General features: G+C 32.8%; 2 protein-coding genes across 3 annotated transcripts; both read right to left on the bottom strand.

The window, feature by feature from the left end:
• Positions 1-3,953: 3,953 nt before the first annotated feature.
• Positions 3,954-8,009, bottom strand: LOC129313802 (nudix hydrolase 9). 2 transcript variants are annotated; one of them, XM_054957207.1, is made up of 9 exons: positions 7,876-8,009; positions 7,701-7,775; positions 7,436-7,492; positions 7,127-7,209; positions 6,304-6,362; positions 5,339-5,487; positions 4,918-5,055; positions 4,461-4,619; positions 3,954-4,374 (listed from the first exon to the last, which is right to left on the bottom strand). In XM_054957207.1, the coding sequence occupies exons 1-9, from the start codon at positions 7,966-7,968 to the stop codon at positions 4,333-4,335; spliced, it is 855 nt and encodes a 284-aa protein (XP_054813182.1). In that variant the 5' UTR covers positions 7,969-8,009; the 3' UTR covers positions 3,954-4,332. The 2 variants fall into 2 exon arrangements, with proteins under 2 accessions (XP_054813182.1, XP_054813181.1); XM_054957206.1 differs by having other exon boundaries at positions 3,954-4,282.
• A 4,445-nt stretch (positions 8,010-12,454) lies between these two features.
• Positions 12,455-14,209, bottom strand: LOC129314329 (3-ketoacyl-CoA synthase 12-like). Its single transcript, XM_054957742.1, is given in 2 exon segments — positions 12,455-13,954; positions 13,957-14,209. Coding segments are annotated over 2 exon segments (1,413 nt in total). The 5' UTR covers positions 14,123-14,209; the 3' UTR covers positions 12,455-12,707.
• Between the last annotated feature and the right edge of the window lie 2,143 nt (positions 14,210-16,352).

Raw genomic sequence — 16,352 nt, 5'->3', positions numbered from 1 at the left:
GTGTTGATATCTATGATTAATGTTTGGATAAGCTTTGATATGCCTAAAGAAATTTTTATCATGCATGATTGTTACTGCATTTGAGTTTAAATTTTGGGTTTTTGTAAGAGGGGAGGCGCTAGGTGTAATATCTCCATTTAAATTTTAATAATTAATTTAGATTAATAAAAATTTTAGAGAATATTCAGAGGTAAATAAATTAGTAGGAGATGATTGTTAGATTTAACTTAGCATATAATTCTAAGTTAATATTTTAAAAATTATTATTATTATTATTATTATTATTATTATTATCATTATTATTATTAGGAAAAGAAGAAAGAGAAATATAATAGAAAGAGAGATTAAGAAATGAAATGTAAATATATACATATAAGTGTATGTGTGTGTATAGGAATTAAATAAAAAAATAAAAAAGGGGGGGAGGTGGAACGTTTTGCTCGTAGTGTAATATACATACATACATACATATATATATATATATATATAAAAAGAAGAAGAAGGAGCGGACGTGCTTGACATACATACACACACACATATATATATATATATATATATTAAAAAAAAGGGAAAGGAAAGCAAAAAGGGGTGGGACCCACACCTTTTTATAAACCCACGCACACCCCTCTTTTCTCATTTTTCCTTCATTTTCTTTCTCTTTTGTTTGCGAACAGGAGGTGCGTCTGCGAGCACGATTTTGCCGGTGCTGGGGGCTACTTTCTTTAAGGTGAGACTTTTTAATAGGATATTTAAGATGAGATTTTAAGTTTTTCAAAACTAAATAATTATTTTAAAAAAATTTTTTAGCCATCCTTCTTCTTTGGTTTCTAATTTTGTGGTGGTAGAAAATCTAGGGTTTGAAAGAGGGATGAATTTTTATTGAATAAATATGATTGTTGAGGTTGTTAGCAGTATAATAAATATTTTAGAATATAAATTTGTTAGTGGGCTTTGAATTTGAGGCTTATGGATCAAACTCTAGGCTAGATTTTTATTAAATTCAAAAATATATGTTAATTTATTAAGATTTAGATGATTATTTGGGATGAAAAATGGATTATTATGGCTATAGGATGATGATTCTAAGCTTGAGAGTCAATTTTTAATTTTTAAATATTTTAGGTGCAAATTTATGAAATAAAAAGAAAAATCTTGATAATAAAATTTGGTTTAGAGGTTGATTTTAGCTTATTAATATTTATTGATGACTAAGAGAGGAGTTAAAAATTTTACCTAATAGTACTAACTCTAGATTTGTATCAAGATTGAGATTAAAAATTATGTTATATTCTCTAATCCTATTATTAGAGTTATTTTATTAGTTTCAATAATTGAAACTAATATTTATAAATAATATGTTATTTGTAGATTGTGTTGTTAGTGAAAATTGTGGTGGGAGAGAAATTATAAGGAATAATTTATTAAAAAAGCCATAAGGTAACTATGCTTTTAATTTGTGTTTAGTATTACTTTATGTTAATTAGATGATTATTGAGAAAATTATGAATTGTTGTTGAGAAATTACCTTATTATGTTTATGGAAAAATTGTGAAATTGTGGATATGTATTTTGAAGTATTTTTGCCAAGTGGGATGTCATGTTGTAATATTTTTAAAAATGAGAAGATTGTGAAGATTGTAATATTATATAATTGTACAATATTATTATGAATTTGTTTGATTAGTGTGGGAGGTGTTGGGAGATTTGTTATTGTTGTATTTATGTGCCACGTGGTACGCCCCTATTGGAGCTCAATAGGTGGCTTGTAAGGGCTCGGGCTAATGTACCTTTGGCCGGATAATTTAGCACCGAGTGAGGGCTACGGCTCGATGTTAATGGAGGGAGATAAGGATAGTTGTTTGTTATGTATTGTAATATTTTTTGTATCTTTGTTAAAATTATATGACTGTTGTTTCCCCACTTAGCAAGCATACATTTAACTGTTTGTATACACTATCATAAATTGGCATTAGTTACTGGGACTTTTGAGTCTCATTATATGGTTAATAATTTTTAGGAGAAGAGCCATGAGTGGCACGTGGAGGAGTTCCTGAGGCTTAGTAGCATAGATCCACTGTCTCTTGTGGGTATTTGGTTTATAATTTTTAATGTGTTATATTGCCAATACTAGGGCTTTTATTTATTGATAATTATATGAATGTAATTATGTAATCATGCCCTTCAAACTATTTTTACTTTTAGTACACTTTAGATGACTGTAACTTTGATCTCTAATTTATTTTGGATGGTTTGAAATGGCATGATTATAAGGCCAAATAATTGGCTCGTTTTGGGAATTGATTAAGTTGTTAGTTATTGGTTTATGGTTTGCATTTGTTGGGAGTATAAACTGAAAAATGTGGTTTTAGCCTAATGGCATGTGGGAAGTAAAAATTTATCTAAGATGTTATATTGTGCAAGCTTAAGCTAATTATAAAATATTTTATATTGAATTTATTGATATAAAATGTGTTGGGTGGCTATAACCCAACTATGATTGTAAATGTATATTAGTTATATAAAATTATTTTATATTATTTAAAAAGGGGTTTAATCTTTTCTAACATGATAATGTTTTAAATTATAGGTTTGTTTCAAAAAAAAAAGGATAAGTTGATTTTTGCTTATTATGGTAGACACTTTTTTATCATGGTTGAGTTAAATTGTTTTTGAAAAAAAAAAAATTTAAGGTGTTACACTAGAAAATGTGCAAGAGGCTTAAAGGCTCATCTTGGTACTTAGTGTTCCTAGGTCCTCATTTGGTATCAAATTGAGTTGTAATCGGTGCCTATAGTTAGATTGTTTTATTAACAGCATGTGAACGCTTAGATCTTAAATGGAGGTTTGAATAGTTAATTAGGAAGCTTTAAAGCTAAGTTTATTTTTTATTGTACTATTCACAAAGGGTTTACTGCAACGAATGGTGAGTTTGGCCATAGCAAGTGAGCAAACAAGTGTTGGCCACGATGAATGAGTATTAAGCCGCGGCGAGCATGCCAAACTACAGTTGGCTCGGCAAAAGTATATTTAGCTGAAACAAATGAGTATAAGGATGCTGTAAATGATTATTCTATCTTTTTGCCCTTTTTCAATGTCATGCCCTGAAATTTCATATTTTTACATATTTTCAAGTACTCTGATTTTTGAAAAAGAGTTTTATTTAACTTCAGTTGATTCTTTGATCCCAAATCTTGGTTTTACTTTGATAAATAATTTAAATGATAATGTCATGGTCAATCCATTTGTTAAGTCGTTGATTAGCAGAGTTTAAATAAAAATTAATAACAAAAGTCAGCACATGTTGCCACTAAGCTAGTAGTTTATGCAGCACCAACTTACATTTAACATATGCATATTTTTTATCCCTGTCCATTTCAAAAAAAGAAAATCATACATGGATGGAATTCCACTTTCTTGTAACTTATATGTATAGCATCCTAATAATTGAAGTTAACCAATTTCAAAACAAGAGATGTATTCAAATATTTTATTAAATAGGTAATTCACTTAAGTTTCGTTTGCTGGAATGAATTGACAAAAAAAAAAAGTAAAAATAAGATGATTAAAAAGAATAGTGTACCATATTTATAAAAGAAAGGAATAATTCAATTCATGGAGTTAAAAATCATAATTTTTGAGACTTTTTAAAAGTGTGATGATTCTCACATCTGTAATATATATTAATGAGTTTTATCATATTTACCATCAGGAAGAATGGTGATTTAGTTCATGTTTATATTAATTTTTTTCAATTCATATTATTATATTTCTTTTTGAGTAATCAAACGAGACCTTAGAGTTTCATGGGAGAATATAGACATACAAATTCATCAGGATAGGTCCTTAAAAACATGAAGAAAGAGTTCAAAATCTGACTCAGCCGACGGGGGCAAAAGTTTCCACCATGCGTTGCCCGTGAGTCATGATCCAAGAACACGCGGTACATCTGCGTATAAATCCGAGATCGTATGTAGTATACAAGCAAGTGAAGAATCATATATAGACAAGCAAGCTACCAAGATATGTCAGTTTTTGCATGCTGAACAGAAGAGCAATAAACAGCCAGAGTAAGTTACCGAGATAGAAAAACTATCCAATAGTAATATGCCAATTCGTGAATCACACAGGACAACAAGCAGCATAACATCAAAGGCTGACAACTAGAACCCCTGGTAAACTTCCATCAAGCATTCTTCAGGTTGTTGCCAACCATCAATTTATATAGGGCTAATCCACCTCGATGACAGCCAGGCATCTTGGAAGTCATGTTTTCTAAGTCAATCTGAGAAATACAGAACTGATGAGTAGTTTCAAGGCACAAACGAGTTAAAATTAATTAACCATCACTGATGCTCTTAATTGACAGCAGTGCACCTAGACGGGAAAATAAATAAGCAACCATGTTATCACCAATGGATGGATCTCATACCATTACTAAATGAAAAAAAGCATTGAATTACCACTGTGACAGCATATAGCTGAGTTGACTCGTAGCCATCTTGAGCACCAGAATAAAACTGCTGAACTTCCTTGGAATCGAGACTGCATTTGATATAGAAAAATGCAGCTGGTCTCACATTCAATTCTCTCCGTGATACACCAATGAAAACTGGAATGCTCTGCATGACGCAATCAAAAGATCAAATTTAGATACCAATTCTATCAACCCATCTAACCCCAAGTTAAGGGGAAATCTTACTGCCATCCTACACTTCTTTTAAAATGACATGATACAGGATATTAGCAATTCAAACTGGGAACTTGTCAAAGAAAATAAATGCAGTCAAAGAACAAGAGGTGTATAGCAAGAGTCAAAACATATGATTCATGATGTCCTCATAGCTAACATATAGAGGATAACAGCAGTCGTTTCCTACACTGTGTTCATGTTCGTATTAAATTAAGAATGAGACTTACAAGGGACGAGGCTGGCACCCCAATTTCTTCAACTACTTCTCGAACTGTGCTGTCAAACATCTCATGGGAAACCTTATTGTTACCAGACTCTGTTAACTCCTTACAGTGTTGATGGGATGCTATTCCAATTTCATGAGGCTGCCAACCAAAAGAAGTTTCACAATAAATTCCAGTTAAAATAGTTGTTAGTAAGACATATAATGGCAGAAACTATTTCTTTTTTATAAGCATTCGTTCTACTACATGAATGAGCAGATATCACCACACGGGATACATCATGCCCTCATTGACAAATCAAACAGAAAGTTCCGAAGTATCTGCTCTCTTTAAATTGATATCAACGTTAAAGGTAAATCTATTGTATCAAAACTAATAACAAGCCATATACCATATTTTAAAATTTTATTTCTCTGTTAAGTACCTCTGGATGCCCTCCCGGGAAAACAAAATGTCCGGGAAATTCACCAACATTATTACTTCGTTGTAATACAAGTATCTTCTTGTCAATAGTCTCCACAATTGCACCGTTTCCCAGTGGACTGGCAGTATGCTGACAAAGAATAGAATCGTCTGAGGAAACAAAGAAAGATGGGAGCACTTTAAATTAATGATAAAGTCAAATAGCACCGAATGAAGGGATAAAAAATGAAGAAAGAAGACAACACTACAGGAACATAAAAGCATATCTATTTTGCGCCATCTGATTACGTTCGTCTTAGACAATTTATTCTAAAGACTCTTAATTAAAGCAATAAAATCAATTTATAAATCAAAACATCCAAGTTTGAACAAATTTTATTGAATGGTGCCTACTTTGTCCTTGTAAATTCTATTACAATTCATGAAGCATCTGATTTAGATGCACTCTCTTCCTGCATCTGCTAATTAAAAATGAACTTCTCCACCTTCTTGCAGCAAGAATGTGGATGGACTTCAAAAGGACCACATGAAGCAACAAACTAATGCAAAATTCTTATCTTTCTTCTACCCTGCTTCAAGTTGATCATATCATGCGTTCATAGTTATTGATTGAGGAAGAGTAATATGCCCCCAGTGGTCAATGATTTCTGCAATTATTGGTACCACCTCTACTTTAGGAACAGAACAGACAACAGATCATAATATGTTCCAAAATTCCAAAATACAAAAACAGTCCGCCAGATCCAAGTGGACCAACAGAAAGAGCTGTCTAACTACCTCAAATGCAATTTTTTTTTCATTAACTCACCCTTCGACCCCTTCCCTGCTGATAAGACATTGTACCATGTCAATGGTTGACAGTAACCACACTACTCAAGGTCAAAAACACAAACCATACTACTTTGAAGTCACAGGGTCCCCATGATTGTTAGTGAGAGAGAGAGAGAGAGAGAGAGAGTATTATACCTTCTGATGGAACCAGGAACCGCTCCCACAAATGACTTAAATTTGTCCCAACAAAAGTCCTGGATAAGTATAACCAAGCTGAATATAAGACACATGGAATAATGTAAATGATAATACTAGCAAAAAAAAAAAAAGTCTGCTTTGCTAAATAACACCACCTGAGACATTATTCAGAGCCATATCTGTTAATCATTTTCAAATAAATTTAACGCTGAATAAATAGAATAGAGGTCAAGTGTAAATAAATTTTACGACAGACACTAGCATAATTTATATATATTTGAAAGTAACAATTTGATTTTCGTTTTGTTGTCAATTATATCATCAGAGCATTCTTACTCTATTGAGAAGAGATGCATCTTTCTGTCCAACACTTTTAATAATGAACAAAAATGGCAAGTCATAAACATGAACATCAATAATCCATAGACAGTAATAAGATCAGCAAAATATCTAAGGAACAAATTCTTAAGGGAGATTTTATCACAAACGAAAGCAGAACTAAATCACCACCCTTTAAATGTCACAGATCATGTTAAAAACATAAACAAATTTTTCAAGAATGGAACATTTACAAATTATTTTTCAAGAAACAGATGTTGAAGATAGATTTTATCACAAAAGCATGACAGAGTCACCATTGTTTAAATTTCAGAAATCATCTTAACTGCATAAACAAATAGTTTCAAGAATGGAAAATTCACAAATCACTGATCAACTAAACAAACGTATGTAAGTCAGTATATCGTACAATGACAAGCAAGCAAATAAAGACAATGGAGGAAGAATTTGAAAAAGGGAGGGAGACTGGGAGAGAAGAGACCTATAATCGGTCAAACCAAGGTGGAGGCATACATGAGGCTCGTGGTCAGATCCACCTCCCCCTCGCAACATAAATCCCCCATACTGTTAGACAAAGATCATTAGATGCTGTGTCAACTCTCTTGCTAAAATCATGTAATTGGTCTAATGTTCGTCAAACTTATATCTACATATTAACCGCAACTAAGAAACCAAATGACTAAAATATTAGAGCTTAAATGCCCAATGCCTGACATTAACTATCAAAAAATATTGTTCAGTTAGAAAAAAAGGAAATAACACAATGCACGTCAAACAAGCTTGAATTTACCCTGAACTTCTTCCCATTGTACAGTGACTTGTTTTTCTGATTTCTCTGCTCCCATATCTACGAAAAAGAAATCGTAAATAAGCGTAAAGGTTGTAAATCCGGACTGTACTGATAAAGCTCGAACATTTCACAAAATGAATCATGATCATAGATCCACATGCTCAACACTAAAAACTGAACAATTTAAGCAACATGCCATCAGCAGTTACGCTCTGTGTGCGCAGAAAAACGACAGTGAGAGATCAAAGGGACGAATCCGACACACCTCAGTGATTGTGTTCTCCAAATTAACATCAGGGTGGGGAATCCGATCGTAGGCACCACTGAACACCACAGAAACCTTTGAGCAAACAAGAAATGCGTGAATAACAAGTTACACTTGAGCAATACACATTCACATCCCGACGTCACAAGAGTGAGGATTCGAGATTGAAACAAACCTGCGGGGACGAAAGACCAGAGGGACACGATACCAGAAGCTTGAAAGAGCACGGTTCTACAGCACTGTCAGCATGTCTCGCTTCCTCCGCCATTGGAATTTGGAATTGCAGAGAGACATGCTCAGGAATGTTGATGTTCGAAATCGATTGGGCTTTTCATTGGGCTTATTGCATTCTTTTTCGCATATGGACTACGTCATGTCTAGAAGACCAAGAAGTTGTGGGCCTTCTTGTTTTGTTTTTTTTACAATCTCATGAGAAGAGATCATCATCTACATATACACACATAAAATTAAAATTAAGAAGTTCGACCAAAAAAAATTAATATTAAGAAGAGGGAACTTAAATGGTTATTTAGTGCCTTTTCAAAAATAATTCACCTTTATTTTTTAAAATCAAATGCTTTGGCTGACTTTTTCTTTCATAAAAAAATTCACTCAACCCACGGGTTTTGCTACCTGCCAGTTTATTTATTATAAATAAAGGATGCGGAAATGTGGAATAATAAATTAATAAATACAAAGGCAAGCATGTTCTGACACGCCAGAAATAAAAACAGAAAAAATGAAATCGCTCTTCAGTCCCTGCGGTGTGGGTTATTAATTAATTATTGTTTTTAATAAGATGTACTCTGCGTTGGCAGGTCATGTTCTCTGTCATTTTCTTGAGTTGTGAAGATGTGATTGATCCCAGGTGCCACTATCAGGGAAAGTCGTCCCAGTTGTAACAAAAACACACACAACGCAACAAATACACATATAAAAGAAAATCAGTCTTTTATGGCAACAAATACACATAGTATTTATCGTTGAATGGTTTTTTTTTTAAATAATCGATCTATTGTGAAACTGAGAGTTAATAATCATGCATCTATAATTCCAAAATGGTATATCAACTCAACAGTATTTTATATTAGATCAATTTCTACTAACAAAAAAATTAACGGATTAGTTTAATTCTTTAAATATAAAAGAATATTAATTAATTAGAAACTATTCATTGTTATGTGACATGCATGCGTGTGTGGTCATGAGACTAGATATGCATGTGGCATGTAATACTAAAAAAGTCCAATTGAATAAAAGATACCGAGGCAGGTAAAGAGAATGGATAACTCTATGATTGGTAAAATTATGGATTAGACTGTGGGAATGCATATTGCTGCGAGCTTGATCTTGTCTATCACATGAGGCGCGAGACTGGCTCGGAGGAGGGCCACAATATTGCATTATGCCCATGTGGCACTTCATAATTCTCTGGACCCTTTTTTTTTTGTTGGGGGGGGGGGGTAATTCAGAACGAGTAATATATCCCCAATAAATGTCTTTCGTGTTGGACCTTGCATCTGCCATTATACTTGAAACTCATTCCCTGTATTCCCCTGTCAAAATGGTTCAGAAGAAAAGGGTCTTTCTCAATTTACGATTATCATCACAATCCCGTAATATGTTTGATCCTAGATACTACATGCTCCCTCAAGTCCTTTTTATAAATCCACGTTCGTTAACTAATTTTCTAAGGTTGAAAAAATTTTTAAATTCAATTTTTTTTTCAACTTTTGAAAATTTCCCTGTGATTGTTATATATGCTTCATTGGGGGAGATGGAATAGCTATTAGCAGTCAAGTTTAAAAACAAATATAAGTATTTCAATCGCTTATGACTCCAAACCCTAAACATGATGTTATAATATATTTCAGCGTTCGTTTCATTTTACAAGGTTTTCTTCCTTGTGCGCTCTTGACTCAGTCTCCCTCTCCCTCTCCCATGTTCGTGGATTCAATTTCATGCAAGCGCCATATAAGAAACGCACTCATGAGACGGGATTTTTGTTACTTGGACAAAAAGAAGCTGGCCGAGATCCGAAGACGCTCAATGATGGAGGAGGTATTATTTTATGTAATTTAAGTAATTAGTAAGCAGCATGCGTGTTTCGAATCGTGTAAAAAAACATATTAAAAATTCAATTAAATTCAATTTTTTTTATTTTTAACTTGTTGGATGTTATAATTTAATATCCGATAGGCGTGTTCAATGTATTACACTACTACTGAACCCAAAAAAAGAATATGTGTAAATATACATTAATAGAATTGGAGCTTGTCTGCAGACTGCAGGGGGTCACATGCAGGCTGCAGCACCAAAAGGCTCGGCGAATTATTTAATATTATGTAAAGATAGAGGAAGCAAACGAAGGAGAAGGCATCCATCGGACGACCATTAATAAATTACTTCACAATTTTGGGCTTTCGGCCATCTCTTCCTCCCTCACATTTATTGCCCTGCCCTCGCTTTTTTGCTTTCACAACTCCTCCTATTTATAAATTATTTTTAATAAATTTTATTATAATTAAAGAAATTTTTTAAATTCATAAACTTTATTTAAAAATTAAATAAATTTTTTATTTTATCTTTATTAAATATACACATTTTGGTTATGTATTTCCTTTCCCTACTATTTAATGAAAGCTAAGAGAAATTTATAATAAAAATTTAATAATATGATTTATAAATATATAAAAAAATTCTCCCTCTCCCTTATAAATAAGAATGGAAGGAGTAATATCCTCACTTCCTTGCACTAACGAGTAATAATTTTACTAATTACTATTCTCTCCATCATAAATTATAAAATGCTTTTAGAGTAAATATGGCTTTTCAAACACTTTAATAAAAATAAAATTTTATTAATGATATTTTTTTTAATATTAACATTCTCATGATATTCTATCTATTTAATATTCTCGCATAATAAAGTATTAAATAAATGTCATCTTTTATAATTTATCTTTTGTTTTTTCAAAAAATAAAATTGTGAAATATATTTAATAAATTTTACTAATATATATAATTTTATCTAAAAATATTTTATAATTTGGGAAGAATCTTAACCTAGCTAGCACACTACCTAATTTTATTTGGCAAACTTTTGCGTTTAATAAGCAGTCTGGTTGGCTCTCAGGTTTAAAGAAAACCCTTGATTCAAACTCGAGCGTAATGAATGCAAGTAATTAAGATTAAGATAAATCAGGTGCTTTTGGAAGAGACAAGCCTGATGGCGTGTTGTCCTTTTGTGTTGACAAACAAAAGGACATGAAGACATCAATAAAGGAAGACCAAGAAATGTGAGTAGTTAAATGGCGATTTAAGAGTTTAAATAGACCGTTGACACAAGCATGTGAGTTTGCTAAAACATTTGATGTTGAGGCTTGGATGATGTTAAAAATTCAATGCGGGGCTGTTGAATCTGTTGCATCTGAACTGTCCGCGGGCTCCATCATCGCCACCTTCTCGCACTTATATATGAATGTTTGGTAACCTCCTTTCACTATATTCATTGCGTTTAAGCAAAAAGGTTCTAATAAGCCCATCCAGGAATTATATATACATAACCAGCAACAACCACACTTCTGGCGTTCTGCGAGACTCTTAACACAAATCACTACACTAATGTAACGTTGAGTCTGAAATATAGAATTCCCTTTTCTTAATCAAATTAGTACAGAAATAGCACTTAATTAGTTTCTCCTAACATTTGACTTTACAGAAAAATTATGGATTTATTTTATTATTTTAAAAACTGGTGTCTTATAAAATATATTCTAAAAAAATAAAAATAAATGTTTTTTGCATTCTTCTTTATTTTTAAGAATAATAATTCTAAAATATCTAAAAAAATGCTTCTGTTTTTCTATTCTTTAAAATAATTTTTTTTTTTCAAAACAGTTTTTAAAAACATATTATCAAACAAATTTTTTTATTTTTTTATTGTATAAAACAAAAACTTGTTCCTAAAACTGGCTGCCTGTCAAGCGCTATATCTCTTGACTTGTAACTTCAATTCATTCGTCTTTAAATCCCTCTTATCTAGTTGGTTGTGGTGGCCGAAAACAAAGGGTCATATCTCGTTTCAATCAAATTTCTGCCAATATTACACGAATTGGCTATTATGCCGTAGAGTAGTACAGCTTTTCTAAGCGACGTTTAATTTTCAGAAAAGTTGCCATCACTGCTATTTGGTTGGTTCAGCAGCCTCATAACTACGCAATAAATTAGTAACATAAGGTAGGAGGAGGCACATAAAGAAGTCTTACCCTCTAATTTAAAAATATAAAATATTTTTAATTAAATCTCACCATTTAATAAAATAATTATATATTTTTTAACTAATTATATATTTTTATACTTATTTTTATTAAATACTATATAATAAATATAAAATTATTATTAATAAAAACACTTTAAAAAAATAATAATTACATTTTAAAAAAATAAAAATATTTTATATTTTTTAACATTTAATTCTTTTAAAAATATTTTATATTTTTAATTAGAGAAAGTATTTGCAATAAAAATTTGAACTCAATACACCTACATAAACAGGAAACAATTTTCTATAATGGGAGATCAATGGGGAAGAGGGGGCAATTCCAAGAAAAAAACATTTATACAAACATATATTCCAGAAAAAATAAATTAAAATCCCATCATCAATTGATAGGAAATTTATACAAGGCAAAAGGCACTTTTTCCTTAATTTCCTCTTTTTTATTTTTTATTTTTTATTTTTTGCCAAATAGTAGAAGAGAAATTAAATGGAACTGTTAAGCATAACGAATAAAAAAGAAAAGAAAAGAGGAAAGTAACTAGCAGGGGACCAGAATACCCTTTCTTCAGTGGCATGCTTCTCTGGTGCGTGTTAGAAGCAGCACACCTTATTGGGTAATGAACCCTTGAAGGGTTTAACAATAACGAGTATAATTAATAGTGTGCAGAGAAAACTATTTGAAATTAAATAACACAAATTAAACCGTCCCACCAGCAAGGACCAATTTACTTGAGAAAATCTGGGATTTGCACGTTGGGAAGATCCTCCGCCGTGAGGTCATTGATCCAACCATACTTCTCCATGAAAGGATTGGCCAGAGAATCTGGTGGATAGTCATCAATACAATCGTCCCACACATTCTTACCTCCCACATCTCGCATTACCTCCCACAAACAGCTGTTACATTTAAAGCCTGCACCAAAGCTTATCATGAACACTGTATCCCCTTTCTTCAGCCTCTTCTTGGCCTCCATGTACCCCAACACATACCACAGACTACTTGCAGACGTGTTGCCGAAACGGTGTAGGGTCATCCTTGCTGGCTCCAGATCGTACTCGCTCAGATCCAAGCTCATTCCGATCCCGTCTATCACCGCCTTTCCTCCCGTGTGCAAGCAAAAATGATCCACCCCAGTTTTGAAATTCAATGGCGATTTCGTGACTCCGCCGCTTGAAGACTTGGGCGGACTACCCATAACGCTCAGCTTTTTTATCAAGGACACCACCATAAACCTCAGCAGCTCCCTCATGGGTAAAATCTTGGGTGAGATTACCCTCAAGTTGTCTACGAATGCCCTCGTGGCTGCCTTTGGGAGAGTCTTCCCCAGGTGAAACCCTAGCCTTCCTTGCTCATCTTCTTTCTGAATGCAACAGTTGTACGCTTCTTCTCTAGACCCGTGATGGGTCCTCACCAGACACTTTAACTTCAACATCACCTTGTGCTTTAAGGACCTTTTGTTGGTCAATAAAATGGCACACCCTCCGGACCGAAACAAGCAATTGGCTAGAACCATGGATTTGTCGTTCCCGGAGTACCAATTCGGACTCAGGGACTCCGAAGTGACCAAGAGCGCGTACCTGTTCTTCTGAGTCTTGAAAATGTTCTTAATAATGTCGAGCGAAATGAGGCTAGCGCTGCAACCCATGCCGGTGAGGTTGTAGACCTTGATATCCTCCCTCATCTTGTAATGATTGATGATTCGAGAGGACAAGGAGGGGAGGGAAGCGAACATGGAGATGTTAACGACGAGGATGTCAATGTCTGAGGGGGAAATGGCTGACCTGGCGAGAAGTTTGGCGATGCTGTCGTGGAAGAACTCCTCCATCTCGGAGATGCCATCGTCGAGGGTGGGGGAGGCTTCTCGGCCGGAGAAGACGTTTCTCGGGGCGTAGGTTTGCTCGCCGATGCCAGAGCTGACGATGGCTTTGAGGAGGAACTTGTACTCGCCGAGGCCAAGGTTTCGGTTCGCTTGATGATCCTCCCGCAGAACTCGGTGGAGAGCTTTCGATCGTCGGTGGGTTTGTAGCATTGATAGTCGAGGATGTAGCATTCTTGGTCTTTTTTGCGGTCGAAGAACTTCCAGATCGAGAAGCAGAAGTAGGATGCCAGAACAATGTAGAGAACAGTGATGGGGTCCATTGTTGCTGAGAATGAGAGGGGAGAAGATAGGCTGAGAAATTTGTTGACGGACGAGAATTTCAAAATGGACTGCTTTATAGCAAGGGACTCTCAGCGAGTGAGGCTGTGACTATTATGAACTTTATCAATATTTGTTTTCCCACGTTCATAAATGGCTTTCCACTCTCTTTTCAACCAAAAAGTTAATGCAATTATTAAGTCTCGGTTCACCACTTAGTTACGTACATTTACCTGGGTTGATTGCTAATTAATCTCTTCTTCCGCGGATGGCTACGCATGGAACTGTGGAAGCTCCAAGGTTATACCTAAAAAGAAAAATTATATTTAAGAACCATTCAAATAAATTATTTATGGATAAAGATTAATAACAAGTCTCATTAAAAAAATTAATTATGTTCTCAATTTAATAATAATCCATTCCGTATTAATCATTATCTATAAATAATTTATTTAAGTGATCTTTAGTTATAATTCTTCCTGTCTAGAATTAATATTATATCATATGAGTGTGTGTGTGTCTCATTATCTATTCTGTTTCAAAAAATTCAGGTGTAATATCTGAAAACAGGTTTATAATATGTTCCAAAGAGATAATTAATTTGTCTTTAATGATTTTATTCTAATCTTCTTCAATTTGGTCATTGTGTGTGCGCGCATAATTGGATCAAGAAATTCATAAAGAATCTCAACTACATTTAAGAACTACTCAAATAAATTATTTACAGGTAACGACTGACAATAGATTTCATTTTTCAAAAAAGTTATATTCTTATTTTAATAACAATCTATTCCATGTTGATCATTATCTATGAATAATTTACCTAAGTAGCTAGTCCTTAGATATAATTCTCCTTGTCTAGAATTGAATATTATATTATATGAATTCGTGTGTGTTTCATTATCTATTTGTTCCAAAAAATTCAGGTGTGATATCCGAAACAGGTTTATAATATGTTTCAAAGAGATAATTAATTTGTCTTTTATGATTTTATTTTAATCTTCAATTTGATCATCATTATGATTTTTTAATATGAAAAGAATTGAAGGGTGCAAATCAAAATGCAGTATGATTTATACACACACATATATAAGCTATGTCAGCCAAATTGAAGAGAAATTATTTGGACATGAGAATTTCAAAAAGTTGGCCAAAACAGGAACCAAAAAGGATAATTAGATCAAGGAATTCATAAAGAGTCTCAACTATTATCCTAGTATAGCTACAGAATTTATGAGAATTTTGAAAAGTTTTAATTTTTGTTAGAATGTTAAGCTTTGTAAAATAAATGTCTATTTTGATTTTATAAAAGCTTTATCTCTTATCGAACATGATCACTTTAAAAAACACCCTTTCTCAAAGTATAACAAAAAATATCAGAAATCTTACTATAAAGGATTGAGAAATCACCTTTAATCATGCTTATAAAGAAGCGAATGGATGCATCAACTTGTTTGTCTATCAAACATCCTGAGATAACTTTAATATTATGGTTTTAGATAATCCACCACGTGATTATATTAACTTTATTGTTTTAGATATAATTTAATTTTAATTTCCTTACATGATTTACCCGTGATCTAATATTAAAAAAAATAAAGAAAAGTTGGTCAAACAAAGGTATTCTGCAAAGAAAGTAAATGCAGACTTTCATGTCAACCTTTTACAGTGGCAATGAAAAAGAAGAGCGAGCCTTGAGGCTTCGAGTGCCCATCTGGGCTGGGATACATAGGTGCAAGTTCCTCCTCAAGGCCATAGTCATCTCCATGTGGTTGTCCGCATTTAAAAATGACAGGGTGGTAGATATATAATATACATGTTAAAAGATAAAGAAAATTCTACATTTAAATATTAAAAAAATTATAAATATATAAATTTAAAAACTATTTAATTAAATAATTTAAATTATTTTGATATAGTATATTATCCTTAAACACACTTAATATAAGAATACTAATATGATATCATGAGCTATTTGATTAGGAATAAAAAATGAGAAAAAAAAGAAAAAAAAATGAAAGACACAAAAAAAAAAAAGATTGTGAGAGAGAGAGAGAAGAAGAAGAAGAAAAAATTAAATAGATTTAATGTCTCTGAGGCTTAAAAAAAAGTACAATTCATGTAAGAAAAAGGAAAAGAAGAAAAATTAGTGGAGGGAATATTAAAAACAAAAGAAAGTCTTACATCTAAATATTAAAAAATAAATTATAAATATATAAATTTATGAAATAT

The sequence above is a fragment of the Prosopis cineraria genome, unplaced genomic scaffold (assembly GCF_029017545.1).
Source record: "Prosopis cineraria cultivar Desert tree isolate PC_DT_omini unplaced genomic scaffold, ASM2901754v1 PC6, whole genome shotgun sequence".
In the NCBI taxonomy this organism is placed as follows: Eukaryota; Viridiplantae; Streptophyta; class Magnoliopsida; order Fabales; family Fabaceae; genus Prosopis; species Prosopis cineraria.
Note: the sequence above shows the minus strand (reverse complement) of the source record. Positions and strands in the feature narration are given on the sequence as shown.

Bases quoted from the DNA above. Each gene is read 5' to 3' on its own strand.
- LOC129313802 (XM_054957206.1), bottom strand. From the start codon at position 7,968: ATGGCGGAGGAAGCGAGACATGCTGACAGTGCTGTAGAACCGTGCTCT. The intron at 7,776-7,875 runs GTTTGTTTCAAT...GTTTGCTCAAAG, and splicing joins CTGGTCTTTCGTCCCCGCAG to GTTTCTGTGGTGTTCAGTGG. The intron at 7,493-7,700 runs GTGTGTCGGATT...TCTTTTTCGTAG, and splicing joins TGGAGAACACAATCACTGAG to ATATGGGAGCAGAGAAATCA.